This window comes from Suricata suricatta, chromosome 14 (assembly GCF_006229205.1).
Source record: "Suricata suricatta isolate VVHF042 chromosome 14, meerkat_22Aug2017_6uvM2_HiC, whole genome shotgun sequence".
Taxonomy (NCBI): domain Eukaryota; kingdom Metazoa; phylum Chordata; class Mammalia; order Carnivora; family Herpestidae; genus Suricata; species Suricata suricatta.
Genome location: NC_043713.1, coordinates 51,614,199 through 51,635,028, shown reverse-complemented (window position 1 = coordinate 51,635,028; position 20,830 = coordinate 51,614,199). Strand labels below are relative to the sequence as shown.

The 20,830-nt window shown below is 36.8% G+C and overlaps 1 protein-coding gene across 2 annotated transcripts in view; it reads left to right on the top strand.

Moving 5' to 3' along the window:
• Positions 1–20,830, top strand: part of MYOM1 (myomesin 1) — a 136,481-nt gene that overhangs the window by 84,402 nt on the left and 31,249 nt on the right. For both annotated transcript variants that reach the window (XM_029922472.1, XM_029922471.1), the window contains 2 exons: positions 701–885; positions 3,245–3,359. In XM_029922472.1, the coding sequence (XP_029778332.1) occupies positions 701–885; positions 3,245–3,359 (300 nt within the window). The remainder of the gene's footprint in view (positions 1–700; positions 886–3,244; positions 3,360–20,830) is intronic.

Below are 20,830 nucleotides of genomic sequence, written 5' to 3'. Positions count from 1 at the left end.
TAAATTATTACTATTACTATAAAATATTACTATCTATATTCATATGTCATCAAATAGAGTTGCTTTCTTTATCCTAATTTGAAATTTAGGAAAAGTTTTAGATTACCATCCAAAAATAATTGGAAACTGAATCTGCAATTGTGTTAAGCTGTTCTGATAAAAGGTGAGGACCACAGGCCCAAGAACACCCTGAAGGCAAGTTTTCATCCAGCCTCTGAGGGGTACCTTGAACTGGCCCCTATCCACCTACTACCCATAAAGGGACTAAGTGGGTTGATATAGAGCCATTGAGGAAACTTGATATGAATTAACTACAAAATACCTATTTCTAAAGAAATGGTAGAATTTACAAAAGAAAAACACCGGATTCAGCTTTAAGACTTTAAATGTGGGGAGCCTGGGTGGCTCAGTCGTTTGAGGTTGAGCGTCTGACTCCGGCTCAGGTCATGATCTCACAGTTCGTGGGTTCGAGCCCCACGTCAGGCTCAGTGCTGACAGCTAGGTCAGAGCCTGGAGCCTGCTTCCAATTCTCTGTGTTCCTCTCTCTCTGCCCCTCCCCTGCTCATGATCTGTCTGTCTCTCAAAAATAAATAAATGTTAAAAAAAAAAAAGACTTTAAATGTGGTTCTAGATTTACATGTATTTGAGTATTTTCATCTACATCATGATTTTTATGCATTGGACTCTTTCTCTCTCTCAGGACCCCCACACAGTCTCAAGTATAGTGAAGTCAGAAAAAGCTCCCTGGTTCTGCAGTGGAGGCCTCCAATCCACTCTGGAAGGACTCCTGTCACTGGTTACTTTGTGGACTTGAAGGAGGCCAGTGCCAAAGATGACCAATGGCGAGGACTCAATGAGGCAGCTATTAAAAACACATACCTGAGGGTAAGAAGATACTCATATTTGGAGAAACATTTTATTTTTAAAAAGAAGAAATATTCCTCTAATGATACTAACTTCAAAGTTAGCAAGATAAAATACAACATTTCTGCTTTGGTCTGTTTCATATATTGGGCTCCTGGTAAGATTCCATTTGGCAGTGGTTGGGGTTGGGGGAAGTTTCTGATGCTTAAAGCAGTTTGGTTATATTTAACCTGAATCCCTTAGCCTACCTCTGGAAAACATCCACAACTCCCTTCCTCCCTCTTCTTTCCCTCCTTGCCTGTACTTACCTACCTCACATTTTTGTTACTCACAGTCTTAGGAAGGTGACTTTCTCACTTCTACCTCTGATTTTTTTTTTGAGGATGATTTTTGCTTTGCGTGTGCTATTTTCATAGCATTCATGATGGCAAGCATTTACCTGTGGATTCCTTTGAGTCATGCTGTGTCTCACTTCATGGGCTTCCCCGTGCTTGTGCTCACATGGAATGAGTGGAATGAGTTCACTCAACCCTTGACCTAATCCTCACCCTTATCTGTGCCTTTGCCTTCCAAATTCCTTTAAAGTGCTTAATTGAACAAATTCCTAACTTCATCTACCAAAGACTGTTCTACTAAAGCTACTAAATCTCACTTATCCCAAAAAGATATTTTTAAAGAATGCTTTCCCCTATGTCAGCCTTGATACCTGGAGACCCTAAATCCACACTAGAGCCTCAGAAACTGTGGGGGATATGATTCTAGCTCTTATTACTTAGGTTGAAGGGTGGATTCTCCACAGTCATACAGAAATACCTGTTGGCAGAATAAGCCCCTGCCTAGATGGTGGGCCTTGGAAGATACTCAGAGTACGCCTGCTCTAAAAAGATCTACCATTGACCTGCCACTGTAGACTAAAGGCCATACCATCTGTCAGCCACTTTCCAAGGTTAAAGTATTTACTGTCCCCATAAAAAATATAAATATATCCTCCAAGAGAGATGACCTTTAAACATGACATCTTAGCATATGCCAGTGAGCTCCCCAGCCCCTTACAAAACTTTGAGAAGCTAGACAAGGTCACCTGTAATGGGGAAGAGAAAAGGTGAAGGAAGGTCAGGCAGTTACCATGCTATCTAGTTGTCCAAATGAGTCAGGAGGCCAAAGGACAGTGTAAAATGAAAGTCAGACACATCCTGGATGATGGTGGTATGTGTTTATGGCCAGAAAAATCTCCAGCTCCCCAGTTTCCCAGCACTGGATCCCAAGTACTGAGGTTGGACCTGACTCAGGTAAAGCAAGACAAGGATGAGAAGCCAAGCAAAGGGGACCAACAGCCTAGAAAAAAAAGTGCGGGGGGGTGGGGCAGGAATAAAAAAGAATAGAGCTTAAACCTATCATAGAATGGTTAAGTTCACTCTTTGAAAAAACAAAAAGTAGAAAGGCAAATATAGGAGAGAGAGAGAGTGATTTGATATGAAATGAATGTGTCTCACAACACATGAAGTGAATTTTCTGTGAGGAAATTATCTTAGAGTTTGCCCACATTTTTAAAAGTGAAAATAGAAATATTGACTTTTCTGATTATAAAGCTGACACATGCTGATGATGAAAAATCCAAATGATATAGGCATAAAGTAGTAGAGATGTCCTGTAATCTCCACACCCATTGATATGTAGATTCAGTCTTCCAGATGTTTTATATTCAGAAACATTTCAAGCCTGAAATGGAGGGAAAAAATGTACATGTTAGAAAAATTTAATCTGGGGTGCCTGAGTGGCTTAGTCAGTTGTCTGACTCTTGATCTCAGCTCAGGTCATGATCTCATGGTTCATGAGTTCAAGCCCCACATCATTGCTCTGTACTGACAGTGCAGAACTTGCTTGGGATTCTCTCCCCCTACCTTTCCCTGCCCTTCCCCCACTGGTGCTCACTCTCTCTCTCTCTCAAAAATAAAATAAACATTTAAAAAAATAAAAATAGGGTCACCTGGGTGGCTCAGTCGTTTGAGTGTTCAACTTCGGCTCAGGTCATGATCTCACAGTTTGTGGGTTTGAGCCTCTCTGTGTTGACAGCTAGCTCAGAGCCTGGAGCCTGTTGCAGATTCTGTACCTCCCTCTCTCTCTGACCCTCCCCTGTTCATTCTGTCTCTCTTTCTCTCTCAAAAATAAATAAAAAACATCCAAAAATAAAATAAAATAAAAAATAAGTAAAAAAATTTAATCTGAAAAAAAGTTTAATCTGTTCAGTTTAAGTAAGGATAGGAGATAGAGTTCCACTAACAAGAGAATTTGAGCTATACAACTAAATTGTATTTACCAAGGAGAGGCTTCTGTTTAAATGCCACAGAGCACCCATCACTTCTGTACCTGCTTCTTCCAGGTGCAAGGCCTCAAGGAGGGTGCCAGCTACGTGTTCCGTGTTCGAGCCATAAATCAGGCTGGTGTCGGCAAGCCATCTGACCTTGCTGGACCTGTTGTGGCAGAAACCCGTCCAGGTGGGCTTTTACTCTTTTTTTTAAATTAAAGTTAATCTCATCTTTGTAAGATACCAAAGTAACAATCAACCTTACTTCCTATGTTTTTCCTAATTTTTAAAATTATCAACTTATGCTATTTGAATAGTTGATAAGTTTCGCCTTCAGACATGAGTCATTTTTTGCATCAAAGGTGCTCTCAGGACAGAGGTAAGCCGGGTTTGAAGTGATCCAAGGCTATTCTGGTCTATACCTAAAAACAAGGAAGTTCTTGATCAAATTATGCTTCCTGGACTGACTGTTTCAAGTATGCATTCCTAGGACATTATTCCTTGGCCATTAAGTCCTACAAGAATAATTTTCCCAGTCATAGGAGAAGCTGAAATAGCCCAGTGAGCAAGCATGATATTTAAACAAAAGCAGAATTTATATAATTGTAGTAGTTATGTTAAACCAAGGGTCAGTGAATGTTTCCTGTGAAGGGCCAGATAGTAAATATTTTCAGCTCTGTGACCATATGGTCCCTATCACAATATTCAAGTCTGCCATGTCACAAAAGCAGCCATAGGTAATACATAAACTCATGTGCGTGGCTGTGTTCTAATAAAATTTTATTGTGCCAGTTATATGCATTGTATGCATTATATATTATATGTATTATAAAATTCAAATTTTAAATAATTTCCCCATGCTTTGGAAATATTTTCTTTTGATTTTTTTCAACTGTTTAAAAATGTAAAAACTATTCTTAGCCTCCAGGCCATACAAAAGGAAGCAATGGCCAAGTTTAACCTATAGGCCATATTTTGCTGACCCCTGGTTTAAATAAACAGCAGTTTTAACGGGATGATCTGTAAAGTGGACACACTTTTCACTTCCCAGTTTCAAGAGATGCCATGATTGGACAGGGTAGATAGTCTCCCTCTTTATTATGTAAATAAATTTTGTAGTGTTTACTGTGCAAATAATTTCAGATTATTACATTATAACTATTTAGTCATTTAATCTCTATTACTTTTCAAAGTTATTATATATTTCAGTTCATAGAAGTTCCCTAAGAGGAAGCACTGTAATATACAGTATACATTAGGAAATATAGTCAATAATTGTGTATACTTTGTATAGTGACAGATGGTAACTAGGCCTATTGAGGTGATCACTTCATAACGCATAAAAATATTGAATCGCTATGTTGTACACCTGAAATTAATATAATATTGTGTCAATAAATCAATAAAAATATTTTTTAAATGGAGCACCTGGCTGGCTGAGTCAGTTAAGCATCTGACTCTTGATTTCGGCTCAGGTCATAATCGCATGGTTGATGAGATTGAGCCCTGCGTTGGGCTCCTGTTGACAGCATGGAGCCTGTTTGGGATTTTCTGTCTCCCTCTCTCTCTCTGCCCCTTTCCTGCTTGCACTCTCCCTCTCTCTCTCAAAATAAATAGACATTAAAAAATGTTTTTAAACATTGGACAGGGGAGAGGATAAAGAAGTCTTAACCAGCTATTTTCAGTTTAAAATAAAGACTGGGTATATATTTTTATGATATGGAAAGAAAGTAAACATAGAAACCTTTGATCTCACTACAAGTTACTTGAAAAGTATATCAAAAGTATACTTTTAGGAAATATCTGTCCCTGTCACCCTATCACTTCATAACCTGCTTTCATCTACTCTTATAACTCCCCTCTAACACCTGACTGTGAAAAGTGACCTTATACACAAGTGTGCAAGTCTGGAGAGAGTGCCACACCTCATATAAATACCTTTTATAAAATTCCATGAGAAAACAGGAAACGCTAGAACCACACACAAAAGGCACATGCAAAAGGATCCAACTGCAGACCCTTGTAAGAGCAACATTTAGGTTACCATGAATGTGAACTCTTAACCTAATCACTGATAAGTTAAAAGAACCCTTAAAGCAGTGGATTCCAAATCTGATTAACTGAAGAATGGCTAAACTGATTTCTTATTTTCTCATCAATAGCTTCAGAATAGCAGCAGATGGCCTGGCCTGACATTAACAAAGCTATCACTATGGAAATTTTACCACCAGAGAATGATCTTCTGGTGAGTTCCTGGGTGAAGAGTTTTGTTTCACTGATTTGGAATAAAGCAACACAAGTCATTTTGGGGGACCATTCCATTCCCAGAATATAACCACAAAGAGCAGCCGCAGAACAGGCCACTAAACAGCACCAGATTAGGCCACTCTGGCTCACAGCCTAGGACAGAATCCTACAATGTGCAAAGTCAAAGTGCTTCACTATGAAGGAACACCAAAACCAGGACACACTTGGACTTGTTCATGTACCACAGGCACACTCATTCTTGGAATATAGATTTCTTCAGCATTTACAATAGGTCAGGTGCTGCGTGGGCAGCAGAAGTAGAGGAATATGATATCATCACTGTATACCAGACTTATAAGCTAGGGGAAAATCCAGAGTTTACGCCCTGGTGTGAGATGACAGTTATGATAGACGTTCGTAAAATATTTCTCATACCTGAACAGACTATACACTGGGTTTCATAACTCCCTATAAAAACTTATATGTAGTGTAAGGTTGTCTATATTTAATAATTTTGTTAAATACCAGTATTTAATTTTTTTGCCTAGATACTTGTTTTATGTTAGGATGGATAGGGCAGGGGTGGGAAGGCCTGTTATCAATTTCAAGGTATGAGATGTGAAATTTGGATTGCTGTTTCAGAAGAACAACTTCTTTTGGGTTGCATTATTAAATTTTCAGATAGAAAATAAAGCTTATCATGAAACAGCAAACCTCAAATACATCTAACAAGATAACTCGAGTCTAATTTGAATTCGTGTTAAAAGTTAACTTAATCCACGAGGGTTGAGAGGCTCATTGGTTTCCCTTTGAAGTCAATGAATATGCCAGCAGATGTAGCTCAGCTACAGCCAGAAAGTCCATTTGTGCTGCTAATGAGGATCCAGAAAAATGGACCAAGTGTATCACACTTTACCGAGAAATCTATTAAGCTAAAAAAGCCTATGAAGAATACACTGTAAGATAGTTAGTGTAGATTTGTTGGTACATATGATGCACTTCTATTCTCGATATTTGATATTTTTTCAGATAGTATCTGTGTTGATTGCATCAGGCCTGAGTGGAGGGGGAAATAAGGTGAACCAGCTCAGATGGGAGGTAAGAGAGAGACCTGCCAAGATGTGGCACGTGATCTGGCCAGCAACAAAGAACTGGTGGATAGGCTGCAGGTAGTCTGACTAGATATTCACCAGCAGGCAAGAGAATTCAGGTGATGGGCAGGAGGGCCCAAACACAAGGCAGAGTCCCAAGCAGGACCTGGGTTACCAGAAGTTAGGACTTGGTCACTAGGAGGGAGGCAGTTAGAAGAACTAGAGAGAATAATAATGAGCCAGGGTTGAGTTGACAACCTAAAACTTGGTTGGTTATAGAACCTGGTAGGACCAAGAAAGCAAATGTGTGCTCAGTAGCCTGGAGGTAGAGACTTAAAGGATGCTGAAGCAGGAAGCCAGGCTGACTGCTAGAATCAACTGTCTTAATTTAGAAATATTCATTTGTATTTGCTTATTAACTGTTCTCTTTAACCCATTAAAACAGTAGTTCTTAACCTTCACTGTACCTTAGAATCATGCCAGGAGCTTTTTGAAAATAGTGACTCTATTCCAGACTCCACTACAGACCAGTTATATCAGAATCTCCAGGGCTGAGCCTGGGCATAGGTTCATTTTTGTTTGTGAAACCACTATTGTGAACTGTGTGTTACACTATAGGCACCTTCAAAACAGGAACTGTGTCTTTTCTTTCTCCCTGTATGTGAGGGCCTGGTGGGTGATAATCATTTATTAAGAGGAAAAAATAACGAAGGACTACCATGTTTTGCCAGTGAGTATGACTCTGTTCTATAGCCAGAGTATAAACTTAACTTGTAACGGAGGTCACAATGTAGACACCGAAGTCATAGGTCAGCCAGCAGTTCTGGTCTCAAACAATCACATGTGGCTGATTACATTAATTCATTTCTATCTGCTTCTATTCTGTCCCACTCTCCAGTTTTTTAAACACCACACACACATATATCATGGAGGACAAACAACTAAATCTTATACAAGTGATTTATTAATGCTGATGTAAAAGACTAAATTATATGAAAAAACAGATTATGAGATATATGGGAAGGTGAACAGTTTACTGTGATTTCATTTTAGCTTTAAATTTTTTTTTTTCAATCATTGTTTTGAAGGGGAGAGAAAAGTAGGACAGTTAATTTCCAAATCATTCATTTTAGCCCTGGGCTATGCCTTAAATCTTTCCTGTACTGGGTGTGGTAGCAAGCCTGAAGGGACCATTAAATGCCATCCCACACAATCTGCTATTCCCTGTGTCCATGTGAAGGATTTGTGTACAGGCTGAGGCAACAGACTCAAGACAACTCTTCTTAAATCCTTTTTAGACCAAAATAACCTCTCATTTTTATGGCCAAATCTCTTGTGTTCTTAACCAAATTCTTCATGTTCAAAGATTCAAAGGTCATTTTTGAGAAAATCTAAGTTGTGACAGATTTTGGTCCACTTTTCCAGCCCCAGCTCTGTAGGAAAGTGAGATGGCCTTTCATCCAGATGAGATTATCCATAGAGAAGCCTTTAATATGACAGCAGAATATCAAATTTACTGCCTGCCCTGTCAAATATCTGGACCATTTTATCATACATTAATCAACTTTAGAGAATGTGGCTCCTCAGACATTTATGAGTTCAGCCATGAATTGACAGTAGCTCAGTGCTTGGCAAAAAACAATTAGGCCATGGGACATTCTAAAAGGAAAATGTGAGGATTTCATAGCCATGGCTTTCTTACTCTGACACTGCACCAGGTCCATCTACACAGGCATTATTAGGTGGGTTAGCCTGGGGCCTATTAGAAATGCTGACAGTACCTATGCTCTTGTTTTCCTTGAATATTTGTAAAAAGAATCACCCACTTGAATATCATATATCTTTTTTAAAACTGCTATGGAATTTTTTTGCCCATTGTAGGACTCCTTTATTTAAGGAATTCCACTACTGAACTTCCTCTTAGTTTTGTTTTGTTTTTTACTTTTTAATGTTTATTTATTTAGTTTAAGAGAGAGAGCATTTGCCTGGGGTAGGTGGAGGTAAAAGAGAAGAAAGGGAGAATCCCCAGCAGCCTCCAAACTATCAGCATAGAGCCTGATACCAGATTCCATCTCCTCAACCATGAGATCATTACTGAGCCAAAATCAAGAGTCAGACACTTAACCACCACCCAGGTGTCCCATAAACTTCCTCTTAGATTTTAGTATGTGAGAAAGTTAGCCCTTCCAGATGGCCATAGTGATTTCCTTTTTCAAAGAGGAATATACAAGCCAACATGTCCTTCCTTTTCAGATATGAGAAACTCTGAGCTCATTTTTAATTGTTTTCAATTTTCCAAGATATGTCTTTTTGTTTTAAACTCATCACATTTATTCTTTGTTGTCCCACATAATTTCTTTATTTTCCCAAAACACCATTTTCCCTGTAAACCCCGAACACAGGAAGACTCTACCTTTTTTTCCAAAGGCAATTTCCAATCAATCTCTTGTTTTGGTACTATTGTAAAGTGCTTGGCTTACTAAGTCGCTCTAAAAATATTTTTATTCAAAGAACTGTTAACAAATTTATTAAAACTAAACTAATGGAAAGCTTTGAATTTGAAAAGTACTGAAAGACTGGCTAGCATCAGCATGGTAATTGATGTGACAAATAAGAACAAGCTATAACTTGTTGAGCATTTTAAGATAAACTTGTTCTCTCTTTACAAAATATTTTTAAACTGAATTCTTTCTTTGCAGCATTACTTTGACTAAACACTATGTTCTAATGAGAATTGTTTTGGAGTTCAAGAAATAAGCTTACACAACTAGTATTTGAAATATTTTAGTGAATTTGATTTTTCAAAAGCTTGAGATGATGATGACTTTTAGAGTGATACTTTTAGCCAGTTGACACATTACTGACTTGTCATGGAAAAGATCAAGCTTTGGACTCTGGGTATAAAATTAAGTAGGACATTCACTATGACTAGAATACTTTCTTGTTAGTACTTTTATTTCATTTGCCTGTTTATCAAAATGTTGGTATTATACTTAAGTTTTTTAATAAGATAAGTTTAAATAAGGTTTATCAAAATATTGGCATTATACTTAAGCTTTTTAATAAGACAAGTTTGAATAAGGCAAACATTGCAATTCTAAAATGACATTGTTCTTTTAAGTCTGTTTTTTTTAATCCAGTCCCTTACACATGTAATATGTATGGAAAATGTGGAACACAAAACCCCTACCCTTTTAGACTTTAATCCTATTGTTGATAAATGAAACATAAGTATAACTTTTTGGAAAATGAAATCCAATCAAATATAGGTCTTAGTGAGTATTTGATTTTTAAACATTAAGTGCCAAATATAGTTTTATTTTTTATTTTTCCTTTTATTTCTATAGATCAACCAATAGTACTTACTATAGCCAAAATTCTGTGTGCATAAATTGAAGAAATGTTCATGTCTCTCTTTTCTACCCATTACAAATGTAGTCTACCATATACTTTGACATGATTAATAAAGAAAAATTTCACAGATGAGGAAACTCTCTTAGAAACTAGCTTACATTATATCTAATCCTTCTCATTTTATCTCTCTAGGCAATTACATAATTTCAAATTATAAATTTTAATCTAAGAGTTTCAAAAAATTATATTTTTTCTAAAAGTATAAATTAGTGCATTTCTTATGTTAGAACCCACCTGTAAGGTAATGATGTAAGACTTATAGGTTAGGGTAGAAATACATGTACCACCTGGGACTTTAAAATAGCATCTTTTCTTTCACTTCATATTTTCTCAAAAGGCCTCCAACTACTTTATAAAAATTAATTCTCCAGAATAATTCAACAAGATCACGCTGTATTCTTTTCCCAGTAATTGAGACAATTGACACAGCTAAGCAGAGTTTTCTTATTCTTCAAGTTGCCTGAGTTTGGGCACAACTGAGTCTGGGCCATTCAGAAACCTGAACAATGCCACAGCATAGCCATGTATTGCAGCTGGCCAGACACCAGCTCCATCCACACCCCAGCTGTAGACACAGACCTGCCACAGAACATGAGTACATGCAGTCCAAAAAAGGGATGTCCCTTAGGCATCTAGCTCTGGTGGCCAGCGAGGATTACACTTCTAGGCTCCACAAGACATTGACACAAGATTACTCGTTTGAGACTAAGAGCAAAGCTGATTTGCCTAATACATAGAAACAAACACAGAGTCAGGAAAAAAAAAATGAAAGGATAAATTATGTTCTAAATAAAAGAATAAGACAAAACATCAGAAAAAGACATTAATGAAATGGCATTAAGCATTCTACCTCATACAGAGGGGTCATAAGAGGTTACTGACCTCAGGTAGAGAATGAATTAACACAGTGAGAGCCTCAACAGAGACACATATAAGGAAATATAAGGAAGATTCGAAATAAAAGTTACAAAACTGAAGAATACAGTAACAGTACTGAAAAATACACTAGAGGGATTCAACAGCAGACTGGATGAAGCCGAAGATCAGATCAGTGAGCTAGAAGACAAAGCAATAGAACTCATCCAGATAGAGTAGTAAAAAAAAAAAAGAACAATTAAAAAATGTGAAGCTACCTTATGGGATCTCTCGGACAACAGCAAGAGGAATAACATATACAGTACTGGAGTCCCATAGGGAGAACAGAGAGAGAAAGGGCCAGAAAGCTTACTGAAGAAATACTGCTGAAAACTTGCCCAGTCTGGGGGAAGAAACAGGCATACATTTGAGGAAGCCCAGAGAGTTCCAAATAAGATGAACCTAAAGAAACTCACACTAATACACATTTTAATTAGAAGGTTAAAAATTAAAAAGGGAATCTTAAAAGCAGCAAGAGAAAAATAATATGTTATGTACAAGGGAAAACCCATAAGACTATCAGCAAATTTTTCAGCAGAAACTTTGCAAGCCAGAAGAGAGTGGCATAACATACTCAAAGTGCTGAAAGAAAAAAACTCCCAACCAAGAATTTTCTACCTGGAAATGTTATCATTCAGAATTGAAGGAGAGATTAAGTTTTCCAGATAAGCAAAAGCTAAAATTCATTACACTAAACTGGTCTTGCAAGAAATGTTAAAGAGACTTCTTTAAACCAAAAAGAAATGGCACTAATTAATATCAAGAAAATATAACAAAGTAAAAATCTTACTGGAAAAGGTAAATATGTAGTAAAGATAGTGGATACATCATTTATAAAGCAAGTATGAAGGTCAAAAGACAAAAATAGTAAAACTGATTAAAACGACAACAATCAGTTAAGGGATGCATAAATAAAAAGATGTAAAATGTTACATCAAATATAAAAATGTGTGGGTGAGGGAAAAATGTAAAGTTTTAGAATATATTCAAACTCAAGTCACTATTACTCAAAACACACTATTATATACATAGAAAGTTATATGTGAACCTCACAGTAACTACAAAGCAAAAAGTTATGGTAAATACATTAAAAAAATGAGAAAGAAGTCTAAACATAATTCTGAAGAAAGCCATCAAACCACAAGGGAAGAAAGAAAGAGAAGAAAGGAACAGAGAGGAACTACAAAAACTGCCAGAAAACAATGAACAAAATAGCAATAAGAACATCCCTACTAATGATTACTTTAAATGTACATGGACGACACTCTTCAATCAAAAGACGTAGAGTGGTGGAAGCGGTGCCTGGGTGGCCCATTCAGTCGAGCATCTGGCTCAAATAATGATTCACTGTTCATGGGGCTGAGCCTTGGTTTGAGCCTCACATCAGGCTCCACGCTGACAGCACAGAGCCTGCTTGGGATTTTCTCTCTCTCTCTCCCTCTCTGCCCCTCCTCTGCTCATTCTCTCTCTCTCTCTCTCTCAAGATAAAAAACTCAAAAAATAAAAATAAGATACAGAGTGGTGGAATGGCTAAAAAAAAAAAATCAAGACCCATTTTAGGCCACCTGGGTGGCTCAGTCAGTTAAACATCTGATTCTTAGTTTAACATCTGATTCTTGATTTTGGGCTCAGGTCCTGCTCTCACTGTCATGGGATCGAGCCTTGCATTGGGCTCCATGCTGGGCTGGGTGTCGAGCCTGCTTAAGAATCTCTCTCCCTCTCCCTCTGCCCCTCCCCTGCTCTCTCTCTCACACACAAAAAAGAAACAAAAACAAAAACAAAAGACCCAACAAGACCCATTTATATGCTGTCTACAGATCTAAAAAGACACTTCAGATTTAAAGACACACACAGACTGAAGTGAAGGTATAGAAAAAGACATTCTATGCAAATGAAAATGAAAAGAAAGCTAGAGTAGCAATAATCATACTGGACAAAAATAGACTTTAAAACAAGGACTGTAATAGTAGACAAAGGCATTTAAATATATATTCACCTATTATAGGGGCACCAAGATATATAAAGTAAATATTAACAATATGTGATAGCAATACGATAGTTGTAGGGAACTTTAACACTTATATCAACAGTTAGATCACCCAAACAGAAAATCAATAAGGAAACATCAGCCTTAATTGATACTTAGACTAGAGGGACTCAGTAGATACATACAGAACATTGCATCCAAAAGTAACAGAATAAACATTCTTCTCAACTGCACATGAAACATTTTCTAGGATAGGTCACATGTTAGTTCACAAAACAAGTGTCAGTAAATTCAAGAACATTGAAACCAAATCAATTATTTTCTGTGACCACAATGGCATGCAATTAGAAATCAGTTATAGGAAGAAGACTCAGAAAATTACAAAAATGTGGAGATTGAACAACATGTTACTGAATGAACACTGGAACATCAAAATAATCAAAGCAGATATTAAAAAAAAATAAAGACAAGTGAAAACAGAAATTATATACCAAAACCTTGGGAATGCAGCAAAAGTGGTTCTAAAAGGGAATACCGTAGCAATCTAAGTCTACCTCAAGAAAAATCTCAAATATATAATCTAACTTTATACCTAAAGGAGCTAGAAATAGAACAAACAAAGCCTAAGGTAAGTAGAAGGAAGGAAAAAGTAAAGATCAGAATGGAAATAAATGAAACAGAGTCTAGAAAAAAATTTACAAAAGATCAGTGGAACTGAGAGCTGGTTCTGTGAAAAAGTAAACAAAACTGACAAACCTTTAGCTAGGCTCACCAAGAAGACTTTAATAAACAAAATCAGTAATCAGAGAGAAGTTACAACTGACACCACAGCAAAATGAAGGATCATAGGAAACTATGAACAATTATATACCAACATAGAGGACCACCTAGAAGAAACAGACAAATTCCTCTAAACATACAATCTTCCATACAGGACTGATTCATGAAGCGATAGAAAATCTGAATATACTAATTTCTAGTAAGGAAATCGAATCAGTTATCAAAAAACTCCCAACAAACAAAAGTCCAGGCCAGAACAGCTTCACTGGTGAAGTCTATCAAATATTCAAAGATTTAATACCTAGGCTTCCAAAAAAATTGAAGAGGAGGGAACACTTCCAAACTCATTTTATGAGGCCAGCATTACTTGATCCCCAAACCAGGTAACACCACATAAAAAGAAAATTCTAGGCATATATCATTGACAGACATTAATACAAAAATCCTAAACAAAATATTAGCAAACCAAGTTCAACAATACATTAAAAAGAAAAAAGCAAGCAAAAATCTTCTATTTCAAAATAAATAAAATAATAGATAATTAAAAAAAAAATACATTAAAAGGGTTCATCCACCATGATCCAGTGGGATTTATTCCAGGGATACAAGGATGGTTCAACATCCACAAATCAATCAATATGATGTACCACATTGACAAAATGAAGGATAAAAAAATATATGTTCATCTCAATAGGTGCAAAAAAAGCATTTGGCAAAATTCAACATCCATTTATGATAAAAGCTCTAAGCAAAGTGAGCTTTAATCTATTTTTAAGCATAGATTAAAATGTACCTCAATATAATAAAGGCCATATATGACAAGCTTACATCTAACATCATACTCCATGGGGGAAAGCTGAAAGCTTTACCTCTAAGATTAGGAATAAGAAAAGGATTCTAATTCTCACCACTTTTTTTCAACATAGTAGTTGGCATCCTAGACGCAACCATTAGGCAAGAAAAAGAAATAAAAAGCATCCAAATTAGCAAGGAAGAAATAAAAGTCACTATTTATACATAACATGATACTATATATAGAAAACCCAAAACACTCTACACACACACACACACACACACACACACACACACACACACACACAGCCTGTTAGAACTAATAAATGAATTCAATAAAGTAGCAGGATACAAAATCAACATACAGAAATCTGTGGTGTTTCTATACCCTAACAAATTATCAGAAAGAAAAATTAAGAAAACAATTCCTTTTATAATTGCATTAAAAAGAATAAAATACCTAGGAAAAATTTAACCAAGAAAGTGAAAGTCCTATACTCTGAAAACTGTAAGACATTGATGAAAAAAATTGAAGATGATACAGACAAATGGATATACCATGCTCATGGGTTAGAATAATTAATATTAAGATGTCCATCCTGCCCAAAGCAATCTGCAGATTCAGTGTGTTCCCTGTCAAAGTTACAATGGCACTTTTTCACAGAAGTAGAACTCTAAAATCCTAAATTTGCATGGAACCACAAAAAATACCAAAAAGCTAAAGCAGTCTTGAGAAAGGGGCACAAAGCTGCCGATACCATGCTCCCTGATTTCAAAGCTGTAGGAATCAAAACAATATGATATTGGCTAAAAGCAGACACACAGACCAATGGAACAGAACTGAGAGTGTAGAAATAAGCCCACACATATTTGAACAATTAATTTACAACAAAGGAACAGAAACATACAGTGGAGAAAGGACTGTACCTTCAAAAAATTGTGTTGGGAGAAATGGACAGCTACACATAAAAGAATGAAACTAAACCACTATCTTACACCACATACAAAAATGAACTCAAAATGGCTTAAAGACCTGAAACCATACAATTCATGGAAGTAAATAGGCAGTAAGGTCCTTGACATTGGTCTTAGCAATGTTTTTGTGGACATCAAAGACAAGGGAAACACAAGCACCACCCCCCTCCCCAAAAGTAATTACATTAAACTAAATACTTGCTAGTTAAAGAAACCATCATCAAAACAAAAAGGAAACATACTGAATGGGAGAAGATTTTTGCAAATCATACACCTGGCAAGGAATTAATATTCAAAGTACATGAAGAATTCATACAACTCAATAACAAAAAATAAGCAACTTGATTAAAAAATGGGCAGAGGAGTGCCTGGCTGGCTCAGTTAGTGGAGCTTGTGACTCTTTATCTCAGGGTTGTAAGCTCAAGCTCCACATTGGGTAAAGATTACTTAAAAATAAAAATCTTAGAAGAAAAAGGGTAGAGGATCTGACTAGACTAGACATTTATCCAAAGAAGATATATAGATGGCCAACATGCACATGAAAAGATGTTGAACATTACTAATTAATTAGTAGGGAAATGCAAATCAAAACAACAATGAGATAACACTTCACAATGGTTAGAATGGCTATTATCAAAAAGGCAAGAAATAACAAGTGTTGGAGAAGACATGGAGAAAATACTATGGAAATGTAAATTGGTGCAGCCACTATGGAAAAGAGAATATGGGAAATTCCTCAAAAAACTTAAGACTAGAACTACCATATGATTCAGTTCTAACACTTCTGGGCATTTGTCCAAAGAATACAAACATATTTATTTGAAAAAATATAAACACACCTGTGTTCATTGCAGCATTATTCATAATAGCCAAGAAATGTAAACAACCTAAATGTCCATTGATGGATAAATGGATAAAGAAAATGTGATATATATATGTGTATACACACACACACACACACACACACATATATAATATCAAGTACTACTCGGCCATAAAAAGAATGAAATATTATTTGTGACAACATGAATGGGCCTCAAAGATACTATTATAAGTGAAGTCAGTCAGATGGAGAAAGACAAATACCGTATGATTTCACTCATGTGGAATCTAAAAAATTAAAGGAAATGTACAAACAAAACAAAGCAAACTCATAGTACAGAAAATGGGTTTGTGATTACAAGGGGAAGAGGATGGAGTGAGGAAAATGAATAGAGGGGGTCAATTGCATGGTAATGGATGGTAGCTACATTTTAAGTGGTGATCACTTTGTACTGCATACAGATGTTGAATTACAGGTTTATATGCCTGAAATTTATATAATTTTTTCTTTAGTATTTTAATTTTTTTACATTTATTAATTTTTGAGAGTGCAGGTGGGGGAAGGGCAGAGAAAGAAGGAGACACAGAATCCAAAGCAGGCTCCAGGTTCTGAAATATCAAGCACAGAGGCTGATGCGAAGCTCAAACCCACAAACCGTGAGCTCATGACCTGAGCCAAAGTTGAATGCTTACCGACTAAGCCACCCAGGCACGCCTATTTATTTATTTTTAAAGTCTGGTTATCAGCAATTTTTGTTTGTTTGAATCAAGTTTTTATTTAAATTCTAGTTAGTTTACATATAATGTGATGTTGGTTTCAGGAGCAGAATTTAGTAATTCGTCACTTACATATACTCATCACAAGTGCCCTCCTTAATACCCATCACACATTTAGCCCATCCCCTGCTGCCCTCCCCTCCACCAACCCTCAGTTTGTTCTCTATTGTTAAGCATCTCCTATGGTTTGCCTCCCTCTCTTTTTTCCCCCTTTTCTTATGTTCATCTGTTTTGTTTCTTAAATTCCACATATGAGTGAAATCATATGGTATTTGTCCTTCTCTGAGTTGTTTCATTTAGCATAATACATGTCATTGCAAATGGCAAGATTTCGTTCTTTTTGATGGTTGAGTAATATTCCACTGTGTGTTTGTGTGTTTTTGTGTGTGTGTGTGTGTGTGTGTGTGTGTGTGTGTGTGTGCGCACGCACCACATCTTCTTTATCCACTCACCAGTCAATGGACATTTGGGTTCTTTCTATAACTTGGTCGCTGTTAATACTGCTGCTATAAACATCAAGGTGCATGTGTCCCTTCAAATCAGTACTTTTTAAAAAAATTGTTAATATTTATTTATTTTTGAGAGAACAGAGAGACCGAGTGTGAGCAGGGGAGGGGCAGAGAGATAGAGAGATGAAGACACAGAATCTGAAGCATGCTCAAGGCTCTGAGCTGTTGGCACAGAGTCCAATGTGGGGCTTGAACTCACAGACTGCAAGATCATGACCTAAGCCAAAATCAGAGGCTTAACTGCCTGAGCCACCCAGGCACCCCCAAATCAGTACATTTGTATCTTTTAGGTAAATACCTAGTAGTGCAATTGCTTTATCATAGGTAGTTCTATTTTTGACTTTTTGAGGAACCTCCATACTGTTCTCCTGAGTGCTGCACCAGTTTACATTTCCACTAACGGTGTAAGAAGGTTCCCCTTTCTCCACATCTTCACCAACATCTGTTGTTTCTGTTATTAATTTTAGTCATTCTGACAGGTGTGAAGTGATATCGTAGTTTTGATTTGTATATCCCTGATGATGAGTGATGTTGAGCATCTTTTCATGTGTCTGTCAGCCATTTTGAAACTTACATAATGTTATAGACTAACTTTTCCTCAATAAAAAAAAGAATAAATTATTGTTTTAAATTCCCAGTTGTTCCATTTACCTGAGAATTTATTGCTAAAGCATTAATAGTTTAAAATACATTCTTAACTCTTTGATGAAAAATCTTTTAAAATAGATTGGACACTTTAGTATGTACTTTTCAACTGTGGATGCAGTATACTAAATCTTATTTACTTCTTTCTGTGTGACTCAGGGCCATAAGGATCAACCTTACTTATTGTTCAGTGTTGGAATACAGTGATGTCATTAAGGGGTGAGGAGCCATTTGCCTCTCTATTAAATAATGTCTTTGTGCCTGCATTTAAGTTTTCTGCCTCCTCTCTTGCCATGATTTTTCTTATTCTCAGTGTGCCTGCTGAGAGTAGTTTTTTGCTTCCCTCTGCTCTGGGGATTTAATCTAGTGACAGAAATCAACCAACCAACTTTCTAGAAGTGAAGTTTAAATAGATTCCAAGTGATGATCTTTGGAATTCTCCAGTGAGTGTCCAGGAATACTAGTGTGTGGACTTTGTCACATCAGCACTGCCCCTTAGAGGCTTGGTTTCCTTACTTCTTGGTTTTGGGCAGAGTTCCAGATGGGTGAAGTGTTACTGCACAAAGGCTGTCTGTGGAATTGAGAGAACAGCTAAGCTAATTATATTATATTATATTATATTATATTATATTATATTATATTATATTATATTATTATTTCAGTTTTCTAACTCTTTTGCAACAAGTCAAATCTTTCACTTTAATAAAAAAATACCTCATAATTCTTGACCTAAGCAATATATTTTTTTCTGTTGCAAACTTAAATCATTCCTCCAGTATAATAAACAATAAGCATATGGATGATTCATTTCCTTTTAAAAGGAATTACAGATCTGACAATGAATGATTAATAGGAATAATCTGTCATGCCTCCAAAATAGATATTATGCAAATAGTAAGGAAGGTTTAGTCAACCTCTGTCATTTCTTTCCTCTTTATAACATTACAGATATACAGAAGTTATCTTGTTTGTATTATCTCTGTGACTCAACCCTGTTGTGTATTTAACACTGCCTTAACCTCTGCACTTTTAGGTGTTAGTCTTTTCTTAAGTTTTAATGAGAGCACTTTTTCACCATTTATGGATGGTGAGGATTCATCATATGTTATCAGGAGTAGAACTAAAACATGGTCTGCAATTTTCAGTGGAGTAGACTTGGCCCTTTAGAAGTAATACATTGTGGACATTTCACTTAAATATAGTTAAGTATTTGATCATTATTTCAGATAGCCAAATATGAAAATAGCCCTTTGTTTTTTAAAAACTAATTTTAGGGGCGCCTGGGTGGCTCAGTTGGTTGAGTGTCTCACTTCAGCTCAGGTCATGATCTCACGGTTCATGGGTTCGAGCCCCGCATCGGGCTCTGTGCTGACAGCTGTCTCAGAGCCTGTAGCCTGTCTTGGGATTCTGTGTCTCCCTCTCTCTCTGACCCTCCTCTGCTCACTCTGTTTCTCTGTCAAAAATAAATTAAAAAAAAAACCATTAAAAATAAAATAAACACCAACATGTTTAAAACAAAAAGTAATTTAAAAATTCTCTAGAACTTACCTTCTCTAAGTGTTCCATGTGTTAAAAATCACTTTTGGGGGGTTTATAATTGAAGCACACATTGTCATCAGTAAGGACACAAATAAGGTCAACACAAATAAGGCCTGGCTTAAGAACCAAGATCTTCATGTTGCCACACACTGTTTGGGCACTGATTTTCTTTCAGCCTTTCCCTGGAAGGAGTTGAGCAACTTTTTCCCCCTGACAAGTTCTATTGCACAGTAAGCCAGGACGCTGGCTTCTTACAATTTAGAGAGAAAACCTTCAATCTTTTGGCTGTATCTATTGGAAGACTTTTAAATTTTTTTTTTAGTTTTATTTATTTTGAGAGAGAGAGGTGGGGGAGGGTCAGAGAGAGAGGGAGAGAGAGAGTGAATTCCAAGCAGACTTCTCACCCAACGAGGGGCTCAGACCCACGAACTGTAAGATCATGACCTGAGGAGCTGAAGCCAAGAGTCAGACACTAAACCAACTGAGCCACCCAGGTGCCCCTTTTAACACTTTTTTTTTTAAACAAAGCTGTACCTTTTTTTAGATTAAATACATTTTTCCTAACATATAGAAACATACTGAGTTTAGACTGGTAAGTAAATGAGTGTCAATTTTTTTTAATAGTTTATTGTCAAATTGGTTTCCATACAACACCCAGTGCTCTTCCCCACAAGTGCCCTCCTCCATCACCACCACCTCTTCCCCCACCTCCCCTTCAACCCTGGTTTGTTTTCAGTATTCAGTAGTCTCTCAGGTTTTGTGTCCCTCTCTCTTCCCAACTCTCTTTCCCTCTTCCCCTCCCCCTGGTCCTCCATTAGGTTTCTCCTGTTCTCCTGTTAGATCTATGAGTGCAAACATATGGTATCTGTCCTTCTCTGCCTAACTTATTTCACTTAGCATGACACCCTCGAGTTCCACCCACATTGCTGCAAATGGCCAGATTTCATTCTTTCTCATTGCCATGTAGTACTTCATTGTGTATATATACCACATGTTCTTGATCCACTCATCAGGTGATGGACATTTAGGCTCTTTCCATGTTTTGGCTATTGTTGACATTGCTGCTATGAACATTGGGGTATATGTGCCCCTATGCATCAGCACTTCTGTATCCCTTGGGTAAATCCCTAGCAGTGCTATTGCTGGGTCATAGGGGAGTTCTATGGAA